General features: G+C 44.4%; 1 protein-coding gene across 1 annotated transcript in view; it reads left to right on the forward strand.

Annotated features, from left to right (window-relative positions):
• Positions 1-10,216, forward strand: part of pdcd10a (programmed cell death 10a) — a 37,620-nt gene extending 27,404 nt beyond the window's left edge. Inside the window, exons 4-8 of the mRNA XM_072474433.1 lie at positions 1,655-1,772; positions 4,908-5,034; positions 7,846-7,924; positions 9,164-9,246; positions 9,764-10,216. Coding sequence (XP_072330534.1) covers positions 1,655-1,772; positions 4,908-5,034; positions 7,846-7,924; positions 9,164-9,246; positions 9,764-9,845 — 489 coding nt within the window. The 3' untranslated portion in view covers positions 9,846-10,216. The remainder of the gene's footprint in view (positions 1-1,654; positions 1,773-4,907; positions 5,035-7,845; positions 7,925-9,163; positions 9,247-9,763) is intronic.
• Positions 10,217-22,065: the final 11,849 nt, after the last annotated feature.

Genomic DNA, 22,065 nt, shown 5'->3' on the forward strand with positions numbered 1-22,065 from the left:
CTCCTATCTTGCAACCACCATCGCGTATCTTCTCCCTGGATCCCCCACTATATTAATCGCTGAAAAAGCATCTTTTGTTGATGGGCACTACAGTCTCTCTTGTCTTTGTATCCAACCCTTAATGGAACACTTCTTCCACCCACCCTTTCCTCATATCATTTGGTCCCTAACTCTTCTGCAGAAAGACCACACCTGCCTTCAAACTTTTTAAATGAGCAAACACCCAAGACCTTTTAATTGGCCCATTCAGACCCATCACATTCCATGAGACCAGCTTGTTTGGGGGACCCCAGATCTCCTTTCCTTTCCCCCTCCGATCAGCCATACCCAAACCCTAATGGACTCCTGCAGGTCCCTACCTTGCCCATCTCCTGTGCCCGCCCAAGATGGCGACCACCCCCCCCCCCCCCCACCCCCCAACCAACCATTCCATAAAGAAACCCTCAATGTCAGCAACACCCCCACCCCCCAACTCCCCCATCACATTACCCATACCAAACAAAAAATCTCCTCTGCCCCAGGCTTGCTATCACAGGTCGCCTTTGCCTACCTCAGCATCTTTTCCTTCATCCACATATTGATGGAACCGTGTGATCGTCACTTGTGGCAGCTCCCCAGCTCTCGCCGTCTTCCTCAGCGCACTTCAGAAGGGTGGTCGAACACCACCTTCCATACCAACAGATTGAACACCTTGGCCACGTAGTCTGTGGTTCTCATTCCCTCTGCCAACGGGCAGCCCCAAGGTCCCTGAGCTCTGCCTCCTTGAGCAGTTAGCCAGATCGTCGATCTTAGCATTCAGCTTATTTTGCCTCTCCGACATAATCAACATTTCTGCCTCCAAAGAGGCAGTCTGATCCTCGTGGTCGGCAACCATGTCCTCCACCTTCTGAATCGATGTATTCTGTGTCTCCAGCCGCTGTTCCGTCCTCTCCAGGGCAGCCTGAAGTGGCTCTGCCACTCTCGTCAAGTTCTCAGTGACGGCCAACCTTTGTTTTTTAAATTCGACTGCAAGGAACACGACCAATTGCTCTGTTGACCACCGTGCAGGCAACGACACCACGTGTTCCTGCACAATCCTTTCTCTTTTGCTCCACGCATGTCCTCCAGGTCCGAAGAATGCCTCTTCCTCGTCTGGTAACTCTTCGACATCACCTACCAGTGGAGAAATCCTAGTTCTTCTATATTATCACTTTTCCACCTGCACCACCCCCCTGTAAAATAGGCAAGAGGGGTCAAAGAACCAGTCCCCAGGCAGGAAATACCTTATTCCTCACTACTCACTCCATGGACGCCACTGGAAGTCCCATGATGTGAATTTAATGGGATGTCTGAGCTGTGCGGCTCAATACTGTGAACATCTACGTTGTTGGGCAAATAATCTACTACTTTTAAAAAATAAAATCTGCGTGCAAAAGTCTTTAATTTGATGCTGGTATACTTGGGTGATAACGAATATTTGTACCTAAAAGTCAATCTACTTTTCCTGACTTCCTAAGAACATTTATGTAATTTGTTTGCATCAGACCATCCATAGCCTATTTAAAAATAACATCATTTGGGTACGATAAACTAGAACTAAAATATAATTGGATTGAATAGTATACTGTACATGTTCAGAAGCACTTGTTGAATTGATGACCCTCTTTCAATTTAGGCCGAAAAAGAAAATCCTGGTCTCACTCAAGACATTATAACCAAAATTCTGGAAAAAAAGAGCGTGGAAGTTAATTTCACTGAATCATTATTGCGAATGGCTAGTGATGACGTTGAAGGTATGATCGACTATTCTTGTTAGACTGAACACAAGGAATCAGAAACACATATTAAACAATGCTATCTTAATGTTGTCTTTCACTTAACACAAGTTTACATCTTCGAGACAGTGCCGCTTGAATCTGTCCAAGTTTAGTCTTTTGGAGATTTTGTAATTCCATTGGTGCACCAGGTGACGTAAACCTACTCCTCTTTTGAGAGACTAAAGTACTGTGCAGCTACAATATGCAATGCGAGCAAGAAAAATGCAAAGTTATGCAGTCTGCCTTTTGTTGATTTGCATCTATTTCTTACGCTACTAAACATCACTACAGGAGTACATTTGGAGTGCTGCAGATTGCAATAGTCTCACATTTTTTTGAGAGCTTATCTGGTGTAAACATCCCAACCCAGGATTTGCTATGTGCAAATTGCTGCGTGTAATTTTGTTCAAGAATAATTCATGAATGACCATGTTACACAACTTGCAAGGACTGAGTTTGGAATCAAGTTCTGCAACTGCAGCAAAATATTTCAATTTATTATCGAAATGATTAATCCAGAAATTAAGACTTGAGCTTATGGCTCTGACCAACAATGTGCCTTTACTTCTTGTGATATAGATTGAAAAGATGAAAGTGTTTCTGGACCTGAGCCCAGAATAGACAATACACCAATTTTGTGCACTTTGGCGGCCAACTAACCAATTTAACTGAAGCCACTGGATGACTGATGTGGGAAATGAAAAATTCCACACTGGTACAAAAGCTCATCCAAAACTTACATCAGTATCCTTCACCCATCATCTCTGCTCCATAATTGCCTCAATCCTTTGCACTTCTCTACTCTCTTGTGCCATCCCCCACTACCCTCATACCAACCACTGGCAGCTGTGCCTTTGACCATCTAGGCCTTAAAGTGAAATTCTCTCTCTAAATCCCTCCACCTCTTTTCCTTTAAGATATTCCTTAAAACCTACCCCTTTGACGAAGCTTTGTCATCTAACCTGATGTTATCTCTTTTGTTCAGTGTGAAGTTTTACTTGAGGCACTTCTCCAAAGTGTCTTGGGAGGGTTTTTGTATGCTAAAGGGCTACAGAAGTAGCTGTTGCATTGTTAGCCTGAAAAAGAGTAGATAGAAATGTATTTTGCATTCAGCTGTGTTATACATGGTCTAGGGTTACTTGATGCTGGCAGGTGTGCCTGAATGGAAAGTGCCCTGTTAGCTGTCATTTCTCATCAGCTTGTTAAGCACAATAATTCAACTACTTTCCTTTTAAATACTGTAACATGCCAAATAACGCAAAAATAGTTCTGGGAAGAATGTCCTGAATTTTTAGTTCTGCTTTAAGTTAAATATAGTTAACCTGTAACACACTGGATATTTAGTATACAGTGCAGATATATTTTGAAAATAGCTATCACTGTAATCAAAACGCATATTGCAGCTCCATCACATTTACAATACCATGACAAGAGAGCTTATTTGTACATTAGGAGGGATAACACTGAAGCGGCCAATGTGAACTTTGCAAATTATATGGTATTGCCACAAAATTCTAAATTTTTCCCAATGAGGTTTGTTTTCTGCGTACTGTCCAAATCAGTCCCATATATAATCCTATAAAACTATATATAACCACAGTGAGGATCCAATTTTACTGCGTCACATGATTAGTTGGCACTAACAACTCCTTTTGTTTTTCTTCTAAAAGTAGCAAAAGGTTAAATTTGTTGATGCCTTAAGCCATGTTGCAGAATACAGTCTGAAAATCCCTTATCCGAAATGCTTGGGACCAAGTGTGTATCAGATTTTGGAATATACTGTGCAGATGCAGCGCGCATTTGGAACTGCGCAGGTTCTGCGCACATTGGGAACTGCGCATGTGCAGAACATTGGGAAATGCAAATGTGCGGTGCATGTTGGGAACTGTGCATGTGCGGTGTACTCAAAGTTCTGTTTGATGCAAGAACCGTTGATGCATTACGCTGGCTCAATATTTGTTCCAGACCGTTGAAATTGATGTATATGTCTCCATTTTTGTGTTGATTCATTGGAGAAAGCCAATTTAATAAATTCAAGACCTGGCACTCTATGAACCTACAGGGGATTGGGGACTGCAGATGGTGCCTGTAGCGCACAAAGACTCCGTGAGACGAATAGAGTGAAGTCGATGAGGCTTTATTAAGCGTGTCTGTTCCCCCGCATATCCGACATGGTCAATCGGATTGCCCAATATAAAGTCTTCTCTGAAAAGTACAGTAATACACAAAGGCTAACCAGCATGCCAGCATCCCATGAACGAATAAATAACCATGTTATGGGTAGTGTCTTTTTAATTATCTGAAGATGTGACTGAAATATCTATTCTGCTACCTTTTCATGACGTGACAAAAACAGCGTCCACAAACTATGGTAACTTGGAACTCTAACTACTTTGTAGATTTTGCAAGTTATTTTCTTCATACAGAAGGAAAGTATTTTCCTCATTATTTATCTTTATCTAAAGCAGTCTTCTGGAATTTGGTTCTATGAGGAAGTAGAGCTAAACTCAGTTCAATCTTGCCATAATTCCCTTTGTTTGAATAGTTTTTCTTGATTGTTAATTTTCAGTTTGTTTTCTCTATAGTTTTACAATCCATTGACATTTAGCAAGGGTCACTTTGGCATGAAAACCTCAATTGGCATGCCCATAAACAGTCCCTATCATTAAACTTCAAAATTCAGGTTATAGCCCAAAAGCTACGTTTATATTCTGATGTTGTTAGCTTTTGCACTTCGAGGAGGTAACTGTCGTAATAATTTTGACTTACTGGGAAAACTAATTTTCTTACTAGGTATTCTAAGCTGCAAACTTTATTGAATATAGCAAGTTTAGTTTTTTGTTACCATCAATGGTCACTTGTGATCCAGGTATTAGCCAACAGCACTAACATATCACAAAGTAAGAAACACAAACAACTTGAAGGTGTCATGATTATGCATAAAGATTATATTAACTCCCTAATTTAAGGATTTCTTATATTGTGCTGAAAATGTCTCATTCAACGGAAAAGACTGGAACATTTTTGACTATCTAAATGAAATGATTTATTTTCTTGAAGTGATTTTATATGAAAGCTTTTTTTTCTAACCCTATTATTTTGTATTCATAGAGTATATGATTGACAGACAAGAACCAGAATTCCGGGAGCTGAATGAAAAGGCACGAGCACTGAAACATATTCTCAGCAAAATTCCAGATGAGATCAATGATAGGGTTAGATTCCTTCAGACAATCAAGTAGGTATTTTAAATCTGTCAAACTGAATATCAAGGTTTTGTGTGTATATTACATTTCCATTTCCCACTATTTCATCTAACCCTGTCAGCACATCCTTCTGCACGTGTCCAGCTTCCCCTGAAATGCTTCTCTCCCGTATCCTCAACTTTCGGCGGTATGTAGTACGTCCTGCAATATAACTGGTTTCTAGGCGAAGCGTTTCTCTAATTTGTGAACTCCGATATAAGTGTTTGCCTTACCAAACTTCTTCAAGACCTCTATTAGGTCACCTTTCTGTTTTTCGGGGGGGGGGGGGGGGGGAACCAAATCTGTTCATTCTTTACCAGTAGTTATTTCTCAGTACTGGTATCAAACTTTTGAATATTTATTTGTATCTTCTCCAATGCTTCCTTATCCTTTTTGTAATATAGAAACCAGAATTGTAATCTGCTGGCAATGAACCTCAATAGCTTTGCATTTAGTGGCCCTGTTAAACTGAGCTGCTACTTTTAAATTTATGAATCTGGACCTCTTGCACCTCTATCCGAATTAGACCCCTTTCCAAATAAATTGTATCACCGTACTTTTTAAATTGAAATTCATTTATAATTTTACAGTTCCATTTTGCAAGTTAATAATGTCTTGTGTTCTGGTGCAGTCTGTCTTAGTATTAGCAGTATGCCTCAAAAGTAATCCACAAATGTTAAAATTGGGCGTCCAAATCTCTAATCCAAATCATTTATGTGGAAAGTAAATAATAGTGACCCCAGTACCAATTCCTCTAGAATGCAGTTCCATTTTCCACCAGTATGAGTAAATACTTTTAATCCCCCTACTCTGTTTCCTTTAACCTCTGATACTTTGCTTTGAAGTTGGGAGTGGAAAAATCCCTGACTCTGCAAAGCCAGTTTAGGAAAAATTGCCCCAAACGGTCAGATTTTTGTTGTGGGGGAAAGGGTACTATCTGAAATTCGCCCTGTCACCTGCAGAAAGTGTTTATGGGCAGCAGTGGGTTGCCAGGTGCAGAGGTGGCTGCTTAAAGGCTTTACTCAGTATGCTTGGCAATTGTAAAAAAAAAAGCAGCAAAGCTAGAAACAGCCTTCAAGCCCTCGCACCACCACACTCCTCATGCCCTTCATGCTCCCTACTGGCTACCATTTGTCTTTGCACACTTCATGCCAAGCTGCCCAGTATCCACCTTGGGTGCCATGGTTAAAGGGAATTATTTATTAAATACTTTTTTAAAAACACTCATTGATTTAAAAAAAACAACAATAAATACATTTAAATTCTTTAAAAACATTGTATTCATAGGCACACACCTAATCCCTTTTGTAGCGTTTTAGTGCTCTCAATCAAACTGCAATAATAGGTGTGGAAGCAGCACTAATCCTATAATGCTATCCATCAGGTTTATGTCAACATTGAAATAGCATGTATTGATTTTTCTTTTAACAGCAGGTAATTTATTTAAAAGACAATACAATTTAATAATTCCGAAGACCTTATCCACTTTCATGTCTACTCTTAATCCCAAAGGGGTTCCTGACCTCTCCCAAATAATTCTAGCAGATTTAGATATTTCCCTCAAATGTCTAAAGCCCAGCAAGTTTGAATGACCAAAATAGTTTCAGCGTGAAACCAACTTCACATTTAAATGATTAGTATATCCATGAACTGCAAATGTGTGAAATATAGCATGCCCCTTTTGCCCCCAACCCTGGTGAAAATGGTGGCTTTTGGGGGATGGATTTCCAGGCTCCTGTGCTATTTTGGCTAAGGTATGGAGCCCTTCCAATTTGACAAATTTTGGCCTATATAGGAGTCAAAGGGACTGAGGTGTACAAAATGCTGCTGAATGTTTAAGTTGTGTGAACCTGGAGATATCGAAGGGAATGTTTAACAGGCCCACTAGATTTTTCTTGACTGTTTGTTCTAACTAAAACTCAACCTAAATTAATTTTTTTAACCAGTTGTAGGCTGCAGCCAAGTAAATATGCATTCATTTCTATTGCCCTGCTTAACATTAAGTGCTCAATAGATCCAGTACTGATTTATCCAAAGGATAGATTGGAGAAGTTGGGACTGTTCTTAGAGAGAAGACTACGAGGTGATTCGATAGAGATGTTCAAAGTCACGAGGGGAATGGAGAGAGTAGGTAGGGATAAATTGTTCCCGCTCGTAAAATGATCTAGAATGAGAGGGCACAGTTACAAAATGTGTGTAAAAGAATTAAATGTGATGTGAGAAAAAACTTTTCACACAACGAGTGGTTCGGGTCTGGAATGCACTGCCTGGAAGCGTGGTGGAGGCAGGTTCAATCAAGACATTCAAGAGGATATCAGATGATTACTTGAATAGAAACAAGGTGTAGGGATACAGGGGAATGATACTCAGTCATGAGGCTCATTTGGAGAGGCAATGCAGACACAATGGGCCAAATTGCCGCCTCCTGTGCCATAACAATTCTGTGATGAGCAACTGCTAATCTGGCATTTTGTCTGGTGGTAGCTGGTGTCAAATTTGAAAAGACGATTAAAGCAAATGCTTGAGGTTGGCTGTGTTAGGCACTACACAAGTTTACATGGATTAGCTTTGAATTGTTTTCTTTGCCCAAGTACCTGGCAAGAATGTGTCTACTGTTGCATTTACACATCAATTTGTATGCTGAGTATAGATAAAAACACAATTTTTGGGGCTGAAGAAAATGGGGTCGAGTTATGCGCCAAGTCAACTTGTCTGTCGCGATTTAAGTATTTTAAATCTGGAGGAATTGAAACGTGGTATCCGTTAGATTTCTTAATTTCTCTTGCATTTGCCTTTGTTTACAGGGATATCGCCAGTGCAATAAAAGAGCTTCTCGACACTGTGAACAATGTTTTCAAAAAATACCAGTACCAGAACCGTAGAGTATGTATTACAGAAATAATCCTCTGAGAACCTACAGCATAAGAGTTGCCAGTTACACTCATTGATATTGTGGGGGGTGGGGATGGGTGGCACAATGCACAGAAGTTCGCACTGCTGCCTCGCAGCTCCAGGATCACGGGTTCAATTCCGGCCTCGGGTGACTGTCTGTATGGAGTTTGCACTTTCTCCCCGTATCTGTGTGGCTTTCCTCCGGGTGCTCCGGTTTCCTCCCACAGTCCAAAGATGTGCAGGTTAGGTAGATTGGCCCTGCTAAATTGCCCCTTCGTGAACAAAAGGTTAGGTGGGGTTACTGGGATATGGGGATAAGGTGGAGGCATGGGCTTAATTAGGGTGCTCTTTCCAAGGGCCGGTGCAGACTCGATGGGCCGAATGGCCTCCTTGTGCACTGTAAATTCTATGAGAAGTATGAGGGCTGTTCTTCATAGATTTGCACAGTATTCTAATCTTCTGATGAAAACCAAATTAGAGCTGGAAAGTGCTTGAAGTTTTATAGTTCAAACTGTTCCTGCGACATCGAGCTATGAAGCTGTATTATTGCTATTTCATTAATCACTGTTTATTTCAAATCCTGTTGATGTGGATTTTTTGACGCCTTTACTGGTGAAGATTATGCTGTAACTATCACAAAATGTCTGAAAGTATTGGAGAATATGAATAGAACTTGAAATACTTGGTAAAGTAACTCACAATGGGCGAAGTGCTTTTAGTTTTTGCATACTGTAATACAGAACTGACATGGTAGCACAGAGGGTAGCACTGTTGCTTCACAGCGCCAGGGTCTCGGGTTCGATTCTCGGCTTGGGTCACTGTCTGTACGGAGTCTGCGCGTTCTCCCCGTGTCTGCGTGGGTTTCCACCTGGTGCTCCGGTTTCCTCCCACAAGTCCTGAAAGACATGCTGTTAGGTGATTTGGACATTCTGAATTCTCCCTCTGTGTATCTGAACAGGTGCCGGAATGTGGCAACTAGCGGCTTTTCACAGTAACTTCATTGCAGTGTTAATGTAAGCCTATTTGTGACAATAAAAGATTATTATTATATCCATGAAATTAGCTCAATATTGCATGTGTAACATGTATATGTATAAAATATTGAAATAAGACTCCCATCCATTCACAGCCAATGATGGTGTGTATTTGAATGTAGTTTTTAAAAAACACATTAAAACATTCATTTCATATAAATTAAAAATGTGGATTAAATTGGACTGTTATTTTTAGGCACTTGAACACCAAAAGAAAGAATTTGTCAAATACTCCAAGAGCTTCAGCGATACTCTGAAAACCTACTTTAAAGATGGCAAGTAAGTATTGTAGTAACATGAAACATTTTTGTGTTGTTTTTGTATGAATTATCCTGCAAAAAAAAAGCTTATAGTACGAGCATAACTTAAATTTAGAGTTTGTAGTTGCCACAGCAGTATTAAATGTAAATAAAAGTTTGAATAATACAATAAGTCTTTTGTTCCCATTGAGACAAGGAAGAGTTGAGGGGGTTCGGCTGTCTTTATAAACAAGTGACATTTGTGCTTTACAAAAAGATTAGTTTGTGTAAACAATATCCTTTTAATGGAGATGTTATCTGTATATGACTGAGCTTAGAAAATGGTTCACCAGATTATACTTGCTCAGGCTTCTAATTGTGGAGTGTTTCAGTAACGTTTTTGTTTACATTTTCTTTTTTTTTTAAACTGTTTTCATGGTGCATTTTGATTTACTTTGAGTAAATAGAGTGGAATGAATATATATTTTGGAATCTTGTACTTGCATCTAGGACAAAAACCTGTATTGAATTGAAATGATCTTTTGTTTTTTAAACAGGGCAATTAATGTGTTCATGAGTGCCAACCGATTAATCCACCAAACCAACTTGATACTGCAGACCTTCAAAACTGTTGCTTAGAACCTTCATTTGTGAAGTTTTTAAATTTTCAGTCTTAAAAGGTTGACCTCTATGTAAATTTAAATAGTTAACTGTATAAATTAACACATCCATTTCAGGACTTGAAAATGTTGAATAAAATAATTGTCAACTTGCACCATATTTTTGTAAAACATTGTAGCTAATCATGATTTCTCATTAAGAAATATTACATAACTTTTGCTATTACTATTGTATCCAAAACGAAGCCAAAAGAATTTGCGCCTTAACATATCGTAATGTAACATTCCTTTGTGTAAATATTGGTGTTCTGTTTCTGAAGTTAACTTGCTGGCAGAAAATAAGTTATGTATTTGACATGATTAGTGGCAAATAAATAGTTTACAATCTGACTTGTACTGTATCTTTTTAATTGCAATTTATTATAGGGGAGAGGACTTACTTTTGATAATGGGTTGTGGGCATTGCTGGCTAAACCAGCATTTATTGCCAATCCCTAATTGCCCTTGAGCAGGTAATGCTGAACCGCTACTTTGAATCACTGCAGTCCATGTGAAGGAGCAAGGGAGTTCCAGGATTTTAACCCAAACATGAAGGAATGACAATATAGTTCCAAATCAAGATGGTGCGATTGGAGTGGAACTTGCAGCTGGTGGTGTACCCATGCATGAGGGAGGCACGGTAGCACAGTGGTTAGCACAGTTGCTTCACAGCTCCAGAGTACTAGGTTCGATTCCCTGCTTGGGTTACTGGCTGTGCGGAATCTGCATGTTCTCCCTGTGTCTGCGTGGGTTTCCTCCGGGTGCTCCGGTTTCCTCCCACAGCCCAAAGATGTACAAGTTAGGTGAATTGGCCATGCTAAATTGCCCTTAGTGTCCAAAAAGGTTAGGTGGGGTTACTGGATTATGAGGATGGGGTAGAGATGCTCTTTACAGGGGCCTGTGCAGACTCGATGGGCCGAATGGCCCCCTTCTGCACTGTAAATTCTATGAATACTCTTTGAATTTTGCTAAAAATGTTAGGGCTCAAGATACAAGAGATTTTCAAAACATTCATTCATGTGGTGGGTGTTGCTGGTATTTATTTCCCGTCCCTCGGTGCCCTGAAAGTTGGAGAATCTGGGCCTCTTCATGAACCACTTCAAATAGTTTCAAATAGCTTAGTGACTTGCTCGGCTTTTTTAAATGGCTGTTTAGAGTCAACCACATTAGTCTGAAACTGGGGTCACATAGGTCATATCAGGTGAGCACACACGTTTGCTTCATTAATAAACCAGTTGGACAATTACATTTGTTTTATTTCCAGATTTTTCCCACAGATGTGCAGATTAGGTGGATTTGCCTTGCTAAATTGCCCTTGGTGTTCAAAAAGGTTGGATGGGGTTACTGGGTTACGGGAATAGGGTGGGGGGGGTGATCTTAGGCAGGGTGCTCTTTCAAAAGGCTGATGCAGACTTGATGGGCCGAATGGCCTCCTGCACTGCAAATTCTATCAATGCACCTGCTTCCTTGCCCTGCCAGGTGGTAGAATTGTGGGTTTAGAAGATGCTGTTGAAGGAATCTCTGAGTTGTGCATAGCATCTTGTAAATGGTACACACTGCTGCTTCTGTGAGAGTGACAATTAAATGGTTGCCTTGTCCTGGATGGTGTCGAGCTTCTTGAGTGCTGTTGGAGCTGCACTCATCCAGGCAAGTGAGAGTATTTCATGACACCCTTGACTTGTGTCTTGTGGGTAGGCTTTGAAGGTTCAGGAGATAGGTTATGGTCCAGAATTTGTAGCCTTTTACGTCCTGTATGTTATATAGCTGGTCCAATGTAGTTTCTGGTCAATAAATCCCAGAATGTTGAAGGTGAGGCTCATGAAGGATGGTAATGCTACTGCATGTCAGAGAGATGATTATGTTCTCTCTTGCTGGACTTGCCCTTTATCAGCCCTAACCTGAATACTGGCTAGGTGTGCTGCATACGGACACTGAAGCATGCATCTGCATTGGTACCTGAGGATTTTGTGAATATGATCAAAGGAAGGTCAATAATGAAGCAAGTGCAGGGTCTAGAATACTACCCTGAGGAACACCTGCAGTGATGTCTTGGACCTGAGATTATTGACCTCCAACTATCACAGCCATCTTTTTTTTAATGCTGGATGGATTCCAACCAGTGGAGAATTTTCCTCCTGGTTCCCATTGATTTCAATTTTGCTTGTGCTCCTTGATACCACAGAAGTGCTGCCTTGGATGTCAAAGGCGGTCACTCTTCTGTTTTATGTTTGGATCAAGGTTGTAATGAGGTCAAGAGCTGAGTGACCCTGGCAGAACCCAAACCGAGTGCCAGGCTATTGCTGAGCAAGTGCCACTTGATAGCACCGTCTCCAACAATTTCTATTACTTTGATTGAGAGTAGACTGATGGTAGATTGATGTGCGATAATTGGTCTGTTTGGATTTGTCCTTTTAATGGACAGAATATACCTGGACAATTTTCCACATGCCAGGCAGATGTCAGTGTTTTGGCTAGGAGCTTGAGTAGTTTAGGAGCATAAGTCTTCAGTGGTGCAGAAATGTTTTCAAGACCCATAGTCTTTGCAGCATCCACTGCCAATTCTTGCTGTAATTGGTTGTAAAATCCAGAAGATTCCCTGCAGTGCAGAAGGAGGCCATTTGGCCCATCGAGTCTGCACACGCCCTCCGAAAGAGCACTCCACCTCGGCCCACTCCCCTATCTCTGTAATCCCGCTTATTGATCGTGGTCAGTCCACCGAACCATCACATCTTTGGACTGTGGGAGAAAACCGGAGGAAACCCACGCAGACATGGGGAGAAAGTGCAAATTCCACACAGACAGTCGCCCGGGGCCTGGATTGAACCCTGGTCCCTGGCGCTGTGAGGCAGCAATGCTAACCATTGTGCCTTTGTGCACTTGGAGTGAATCGAATTAGCTGAAAACTGGCACCTGTGATGCTGGAGACTTCAGGAAGAGGATGAGATGGATCATCAAGTAGCACTTGGCCAAACATGGTTCCCTGTGTTTTCAGGCTTGTTTTTCGGTCTAATGTGACGGCTCTGCATTGTAGAGAGTGGGGATACTTAGGGAGCTGCTGCCTCCTGTTAGCTGCTTTAACTGTCTACCACCATTCACGACTGGAGATGGCAGAATTCCAGAGCATGCTGCTTCCGTTGTTTGGCATGCAAGTTGTCCTGTGTTGTAGCCTCACCAGATTGAGACCTAATTTTTAGGTATTCTTGGTGCTATTCCTGACATTCCCAGCTGCAATCTTCATTGAACTAGGACTGATGCTCTGGCTTGGTGGTAATAGTGGAGTGGGAGGTCTGACAGACCATGAGGTTGAAGAGTGTGGTTGAATATAATTCCGCTGTTGCTGATGGTTCACAGTGCCTCATGGATGCCCAGTTTTGAGTTGGTAGATCAGTTCGAAATCTATCCCATTTAGCACGATGGAAGTGCCACACCACACTATGCTCAGCAACAACCTGCTCATTGATGCTCAGTTTGGGTTCCACTAGAATCACTCTGCTCCTGACCTCATTACAACCTTGGTTCAAACGTGAACAAAAGGGATGAGAGTGACTGCCCTTGACATCAGGACAGCATTGCTTATTTAAACCTGTATAATTGCTCTTTGTTGTCCACACACCTATGTAATTTACACTTATGATCATAAAGGGACCAATACCAGGCATAAAATGTTTATATTAGGAAGCTATTGCTTTATTGTCTTTCTTGATCAGTGTGTCTCAGCTTCTGTAATCCATCAACAGCTGGAACATTTTTGTGTGTAAAAGTGAAGTTAACTGCGTGAAGAAATTATTTGCTGCAGGCACATAATAGGGTGGGGGGGTGATCTTAGGCAGGGTGCTCTTTCAAAAGGCTGATGCAGACTTGATGGGCCGAATGGCCTCCTGCACTGCAAATTCTATCAATGCACCTGCTTCCTTGCCCTGCCAGGTGGTAGAGTTGTGGGTTTAGAAGATGCTGTTGAAGGAATCTCTGAGTTGTGCATAGCATCTTGTAAATGGTACACACTGCTGCTTCTGTGAGAGTGACAATTAAATGGTTGCCTTGTCCTGGATGGTGTCGAGCTTCTTGAGTGCTGTTGGAGCTGCACTCATCCAGGCAAGTGGAGAGTATTTCATGACACCCTTGACTTGTGTCTTGTGGGTAGGCTTTGAAGGTTCAGGAGATAGGTTATGGTCCAGAATTTGTAGCCTTTTACGTCCTGTAGCCACAGTGTTTATATAGCTGGTCCAATGCAGTTTCTGGTCAATAAATCCCAGAATGTTGAAGGTGAGGCTCATGAAGGATGAAGTCATTCTTGGCTTTGCCACTTGTATACATCTAAGTCTGCTATGTTTTGTTTTGCGATAAGGGAGCCGGTTAGCTCAGTTGGCGAGCATGTGGTTCAGAATGAATTCAATGCTACTGGTTTGATTCCTGTTTGAGCTGAGGTAAACCTGGGGCCTGCCTTCTTGCACTGTCCCTGAGAAGGAAGGCAAGGCCAAGCTACCACTGGGAAAAAAAGCTACGTTCAGGATGAAGGCATCAGCAGAAATGACCAAGGACCTGTCTTTGGGCAGAGGACATGAATGAATGTAGATGTAATTGCTTTTGGTTGAAAATATTGAATCATTTTTTTAAAATATTTTGTTTACAGGATGTGGGAGTAACTGGAAAGACGGGCATTTATTGATCATTCCTAGTTTGTCCTGAGGCGGGTGTAGTGGCCTGCAGTTTTGAGCTATTGCAGTCCTTGTGGCGAAGGTCTTCCACAAGCAAGATTTTGCCTCCTTGATAATAAAGAAACCGCAAATATATATATCCAAGTCGGGCTGGTTTTGAAACTTGGAGAGGGATGGAAACCAAAAGGAGCTGGACTCATTGGAAAAGCATACATTTATAAAACGTCCTTCATGTAGGACATCCCAAAGTGCTTCACAGCCAACTCCGTACTTTGAGTGTGGTCACTAATGTAGGAAACGTGGCCACCAGTTTACGCACACGTTCCCACAGCAGCCGTCTGATAATGATCAGCTCATTTTTTCTTTGAAAGCAACGATTGCTGCTTCCTACTTTGTGAGGACAGATTGGAGCCTTGGTTTTGCATCTTAACAAAAAGATAATGAAGCACTCCCTGGGTGGGTACTGCACTGTCAACCTTGATTTTTGTTCTCGAGTCTCAGAGTGGAATTATGAATCCACAACCTTGTAACTATGTAAATTCTATGATAATCTATGAAACTCGGGTGAGAATGATACTGAACTGAAGCTGAAAATGCACTTGTTACCTTCACCCTTCTAGGCCGTGAAGATTGAAGGTCTGGGAGATGCTGTAATGATTTTGATCTTTTCAATTTGTTTAAGCACAATTTGGTATCAACTATCTAATCAATCAGGATTGACTGCAACCAATAAGGTGGGCATGTTGAGTTTAAGATAAGAGTTTAACATGCCAGTTAGATGAGACAAACCACTATGACAAGTAATGAGTGCCTATCAAGGTCGGACAGGACAACTGGCATGTTTGAGCAGCTTTTTTTCCTACTCCATGCCTCGTGTCGCATACTACCCAAAAGAATGTTAGCATGGCATTTCTGTCCATTAGCCAACTGCACTGAGGGCTCTAAAGTGTCTGTCATTATAAATCCAAAATACGCTCTAATGACCGCTCTAATGAAAGGTCATGATTTGAAATGTAAACTCTGTTTCTCTCTCCACAGATGCTGTTAGAACTGATGAGTATTTCCAGCACTTTCTGTTTGTGTTTAACTTTATGCACTTTTTCAGGGTTGGACCTGGATGGAATACTGACAGAATGCTATTGTTAGTGGAGTTAATGAGTCATGTTCTTCAGACCGTATGGAACTTTAACAAAATGTCTTTTAATGCCTTATGCATGCGGGAGAGTGAAACTCTGCTGCTGTAACTCCAGCTCCTTCCAAGTCGCTCTGCCCTTACAAAGCCAGTTCACATTTCTTTATACTGCTTGGATGATACAAACTGATCAAAGCGATTCAAAGTAATACAATAAAACCGATTATCAATACCGGCAACTTTTGATTAGGATACAGTCATCTGATTAGATTAGCCTTACATGCTTTACTTCTAATCGCTCGGTGGATACATCTTGTCCATCTGATTTACAATACAAAGGAAAATATTTCAGACATATCAGTCTGTAATGAGGTGGTGAGTGTCCTATCTCCTTGATACCTGCATAAGGTTATGTGCACAATGTCCCTTCCAGACATGCCGGAGCCAGGCTGAACATTTCCGATTCGTCCCTGCTGCTAGGACTTTGGAAATGTGTTATCTGCGATGTGCCTGCTTGTACTATGCTGGTTTGTGTTTGTCCACATTTGGGTTTTGGAGACTTGTCAGGTTAACCCTTTCCAGGCATCCTCTTTCCTGCTGCCCCATATTCTTGAGCCTTCTCCCAAATATGTACTCATGTCCTTGCATTTTGTTTCAACTCATCTCAGGCTGTTCTCCCAGAAACAATCCACTTCCTGCCTTTAGAAATGTCCATTAGCTGATTGCGGTAGAGATATAAATTCTCATATCTGTAGCTAATTCTGAGGCCTTTTAAAGAGCTGTTCATAGAAGCCCTTCAGTTTAGCTGTTCTCATTCCTTATCGGGTTGTCCACTAAAGTAACTTCCATTCTACTTCTATACACTTGCATTTCAACTAAGCAAAGTTAATTGAAAACCCTAGTGCAGTTTTGTGGTAAGGTTATTTGTTTTAATAGTCTGGTTGCTCTTTCACTATTGCAGAGGCCTCACCTGACCCTTCTCAGGTTAGTGACAGCTATCATTCCACGAGCAAAAGCTCATGCTGCTTCCGGTAAAATAAAACTTACTACACTAACATTCCTTTCATCTATTTCAAGCCAATGTTCCATATGTTTATTCTAATTATGTTTCCAAGTCCCAAAGGTTCTGTTGAAGAAACTTCAATGACATTATGCCACTCATCTTGCAGACAAAAAGAAGGCAATCATGATACGCCGATAATGTAATGAATGTTACCTTCATATGTGAGGATTGGTGAAACAATAATATAGATTCTTAATTTGAGGATGATATACAGATGTTCCCAGGGAGGCTAAGCATTGAGCATCTAATCTCTACCCTTCCGGTTGCGGCGATGCGGAGCTAAGCCGCACATTTCGGCAACTCCCGCTAGAACGGACTTTTGGGCTCTCCGGAGGAGCCCCAACGGAAATTTTTTGACCAATTCCCATGTGGGAAGGTGAAACAAGGTCCCTCTTCCGTCGTGTATGGAGGGGACGAGAAGTGGAGCGGCGGACAAAGAGGCTTTGGAGCAGTGGCAGAAACGAGGGGGGAAAAACAAGATGGCGGAGATCGAGCAGCATGGGGGCCGGACCAGCAGGAGTTTCTCAGGCGCTGCATGGAGGAGCTTAAAAAGGAGGTGCTGGCGCCAATGCTGATGGCGATCGAGGGGCTGAAGGAGACTCAGAAGGCCCAGGTGGTAGAGCTCCAAGAGGTGAAGGACAAAACTAATGAGAACGAGGACGAGATCTTGGGCCTGGCAGTGAAGATGGAGGCGCACAAAGTGCTGCACAAGAGGTTGGCCAAGAGATTCGAGGTCCTGGAGAACAGGTCAAGGAGGAAGAATCTCCGGATTCTGGGGGGGGATGGAGGAGCGCAAGGAGGGGGAGGGATTTCCACACGGTGGGGGGTCAACGGGAAGGCGGGGGAAGCCGGGGTCAGCAGAAGTCAGCTGACTTACAGAAGTATTATGGGGGGAGCAAAAGAGCTAGATTTGGATCTAGCGGAAAGGGGGGGACAATAGGGTTGCTGCTGCATTGGCCGAGGGGGAATTAAAAATGGAAGAGGTAGTCGGGGTGGGGATTTCCCGTCTGGGGGACTGGAGGGTGCGGGTGACGCTGGCACGGGACTGGCCTAAGATAGGAGATGGCTAGTCGGCGGGGGGGGGGAACCCCCCCAATCCGGCTGATCACGTGGAATGTGAGAGGCCTAAATGGGCCGGTTAAGAGGGCCCGAGTGTTCGCGCACTTAAAGAGACTGAAGGCAGACATGGTCATGCTTCAGGAGACACATCTGAAGGTGGCAGATCAGGTCAGGTTAAGGAAGGGATGGGTAGGACAGGTGTTTCATTCAGGGCTGGATGCGAAGAATAGAGGGGTGGCAATACTGGTGGGAAAGCGGGTGTCGTTTGAGGCCAAGAACATAGTAGCGGACAATGGAGGCCGATACGTGATGGTGAGCGGTAGGTTGCAGGGAACGGGGGTGGTTTTGGTAAATGTATACGCCCCAAATTGGGACGATGCTGGATTCATGAAACGTATGTTGGGGCGTATTCCGGACTTGGAGGTAGGAAGCTTGATAATGGGTGGGGATTTCAACACGGTGTTGGACCCATCACTGGATCGCTCCAGATCTAGGACTGGAAAGAGGCCGGCTGCGGCCAAGGTGCTTAGGGGGTTTATGGACCAGATGGGGGGAGTAGATCCGTGGAGATTTGCCAGGCCTTTGGCCAGAGAATTTTATTTTTTCTCCCATGTACACGTGGCCTACTCCCGCATAGTTTTTTTTGTTCTGGGCAGGGCATTGATCCCGAAAGTGGAGGGAACGGAGTATTCGGCCATAGCCATTTCAGACCACGCCCCGCACTGGGTGGAACTAGAGCTGGGGGAGGAGGGGGACCAACGCCCGCTGTGGCGGTTGGATGCGGGACTGCTGGCAGACAAGGAAGTGTGCGGGAGGGTGCGGGGGTGTATTGAAAGGTATCTGGACGCCAACGACAACGGGGAGGTGCAGGTGGGAGTTCTATGGGAGGCGCTGAAGACGGTGGTCAGGGGAGAGTTAATCTCCATCAGGGCTCATAGGGTGAAGAGAGAGGGCAGGGAGAGGTTAGTGGGGGAGATTTTAAGAGTGGACAGGAGATATGCAGAGGCCCCTGATGAGGGACTACTCAGGGAGAGGCGAAGTCTCCAGATGGAGTTCGACCTGTTGACCACAGGGAAGGCAGAGGTACAGTGGAGGAAGGCACAGGGGGCAATGTATGAGTATGGGGAGAAGGCGAGATGGATGCTGGCACATCAGCTCCGTAAGACGATGACAGAGAGGGAAATAGGTCGAGTCAAGGATGGAAGGGGAACTACGGTGCGGTGTGCGGTGAAAGTGAATGAGGCATTCAAGGCCTTCTACGAGGAGCTGTATAGGTCCCAGCCCCCAGAGGGAAAAGAGGGGATGCGACGATTCTTGGACCAACTGAGGTTCCCGAGGGTAGAGGAGCAGGAGATGGCTGGTTTGGGGGCGCCAATTGGGGTGGAGGAGCTGGTTAAAGGACTGGGAAGCATGCAGGCAGGGAAGGCCCCGGGACCGGATGGGTTCCCGGTGGAGTTCTATAGGAAGTATGGAGACCTGTTAGCCCCGTTGCTGGTAAGGACTTTCAATGAGGCAAGGGAGGGGGGGACCCTGCCCCCGACAATGTCGGAGGCGACGATCTCTTTGATCCTGAAGCGGGATAAGGACCCACTGCAATGCGGGTCGTATAGGCCGATCTCGCTCCTCAACGTAGATGCTACGTTGCTGGCAAAAGTGTTGGCTACGAGGATTGAGGACTCTGTCCCGGGGGTGATTCACGAGGACCAGACGGGATTTGTAAAGGTCAGGCAGCTAAATACCAATGTGCGGAGGCTACTAAATGTGATAATGGTGCCATCGGTGGAGGGAGAGGCGGAGATAGTGGCAGCTATGGACGCGGAGAAGGCCTTTGACCAAGTAGAGTGGGAGTATCTCTAGGAAGTGTTGCGGAGGTTTGGGTTCGGGGAGTGTTTATTAGTTGGGTTAAGCTCCTATATAGAGCCCCGGTGGCGAGTGTGTTACAAATCGGTGGAGGTCGGAGTATTTCCGGCTGTATCGAGGGACGAGGCAGGGGTGCCCCCTGTCCCCCCTGCTGTTTGCATTAGCAATTGAATCTTTGGCCATGGCTTTAAGGGAGTCCGGAAAATGGAGGGGGGTGATCCGAGGGGGAGAGGAGCATCGAGTGTCGCTGTACGCAGACGACCTGTTGCTGTATGTGGCGGATCCAGTGGAGGGGATGGTTGAGGTCATGCAGATCCTAAGGGAGTTTGGGGACTTCTCGGGCTACAAGCTCAATGTAGGGAAGAGTGAGCTCTTTGTGGTGCATCCGGGGGATCAGGGAAGTGGGATAGACGACCTACCGTTGAGGAGGGCGAAAGGAGCTTTCGCTACTTGGGGATCCAGGTAGCTAGGAGCTGGGGGGCACTGCACAAACTTAATTTGACGCGGCTGGTGGAGCAGATGGTGGAGGACTTTAAAAGGTGGGACATGTTGCCACTCTCGCTAGCGGGCAGAGTACAGTCGATTAAAATGGCGGTCCTCCCGAGGTTTCTTTTTGTATTCCAATGCCTTCCAATTGTGATCACAAGGCCTTTTTTAAGACGGTAGGCAGGAGCATTATGGGATTTGTGTGGGCGAGCAAGACCCCGAGGGTAAGGATGGGGTTCCTGGAGCGTAGTAGAGATAGAGGAGGGCTGGCTTTGCCGAATCTGGGTGGCTACTACTGGGCAGCCAACGTGGCGATGATTCGTAAGTGGGTGATGGAGGGAGAGGGGGCAGCATGGAAGAGGTTGGAGATGGAGCCCTGCAAAGGAATGAGCCTGGGGGCGCTGGTGACGGCACCGCTGCTGCTCTCGCCGCCAAGATACACCACGAGTCCGGTGGTGGCGGCAACGCTAAAGATTTGGGGGCAGTGGAGGCGCCATAGGGGTGCGATGGGAGCCTCGGTGTGGTCCCTGATCAGAGATAACCATCGGTTTGTCCCAAGAAGGATGGACGGGGGGTTTCAGAGTTGGCATCGGGCAGGGATTAGAAGAATGGGGGGCCAGTTCATCGATGGGACGTTTGCGAGCTTAGGGGCGCTGGAGGAGAAGTTTGGACTACCCCCGGGAAACGCTTTCAGGTACATGCAAGTGAGGGCATTTGTGAGGCGGCAGGTGAGGGCATTTCCACTACTCCCGGCACAGGGGATTTAAGAAATGAAATGAAATGAAAATTGCTTATTGTCACAAGTAGGCTTCAATGAAGTTACTGAGAAAAGCCCCTAGTCGCCACATTCCGGTGCCTGTTCGGGGAGGCTGTTACGGGAATTGAACCGTGCTGCTGGCCTGCCTTGGTCTGCTTTCAAAGCCAGCAATTTAGCCCTGTGCTAAACAGCCCCAGAATGGTGATTTTGGGCGTATGGGTCGGAGAGGGCAAGGTGTCGGCGATATACCAGGAGATGAAAGAAGAGTGGGAGACTTTGGTCGAGGAGCTGAAGGGTAAATGGGAAGAGGAGATTGAGGAGGGTCTGTGGGCTGATGCCCTAAGTAGGGTTAATTCCTCTTCCTCGTGTGCCAGGCTTAGCCTGACACAAGTCAAGGTTGTTCACAGAGCGCACATGACGGGGGCGAGGCGGAGTAGGTTCTTTGGGGTGGAGGACAGATGTGGGAGGTGCTCAGGAAGCCCGGCGAACCATGCCCATATGTTTTGGTCGTGCCCGGCACTGGATGGGTTCTGGAGGGGAGTTGCGAGAACTATATCTAAGGTGGTGAAAGTCCAGGTCAAGCCAAGTTGGGGGCTAGCATTATTTGGAGTAGCGGACGAGCCAGGAGTGCAGGAGGCGAAAGAGGCCGGCATTCTGGCCTTTGCGTCCCTGGTAGCCCGGCGAAGGATTTTGTTAGTGTGGAAAGATGCGAAGCCCCCCAGTATGGAAGCCTGGATAAATGATATGGCTGGGTTCATAAAGTTGGAGAGGATTAAGTTCGCTTGAGAGGGTCTGTGCAGGGGTTCTCCAGGCGGTGGCAACCGTTCCTAGACCATCTCGCGGAGCTTTAGATGAAGTTCGGTCGACAGCAGCAGCAACCCGGGGGGGAGGGGGGGACATCTCCTTTGGGGGGGGGAGGAAGAAGGAGGGACGGGGAAGGGAGTTTTTTCTGGGGGGCATTTGTGCAAGAAAATACATAAATGATCCGGAAAACTGCTTTGTACGGGAGGAATCCAATGTACAAAGTTCTGCATCATATTGATTCGCTATGTTTATGTCTTGCTAGGCGAGTTTTCTCTTCTTTTTGTTATTGGGTGGGGGGGGGGGTTGTTTGTATGGTTGAAAATTTTGTTTAAAAATTCTTAATAAACATATTTAAAAGAAAAAGAAAACTGACTACAAATCATG

The sequence above is a fragment of the Scyliorhinus torazame genome, chromosome 14, assembly GCF_047496885.1.
Source record: "Scyliorhinus torazame isolate Kashiwa2021f chromosome 14, sScyTor2.1, whole genome shotgun sequence".
In the NCBI taxonomy this organism is placed as follows: domain Eukaryota; kingdom Metazoa; phylum Chordata; class Chondrichthyes; order Carcharhiniformes; family Scyliorhinidae; genus Scyliorhinus; species Scyliorhinus torazame.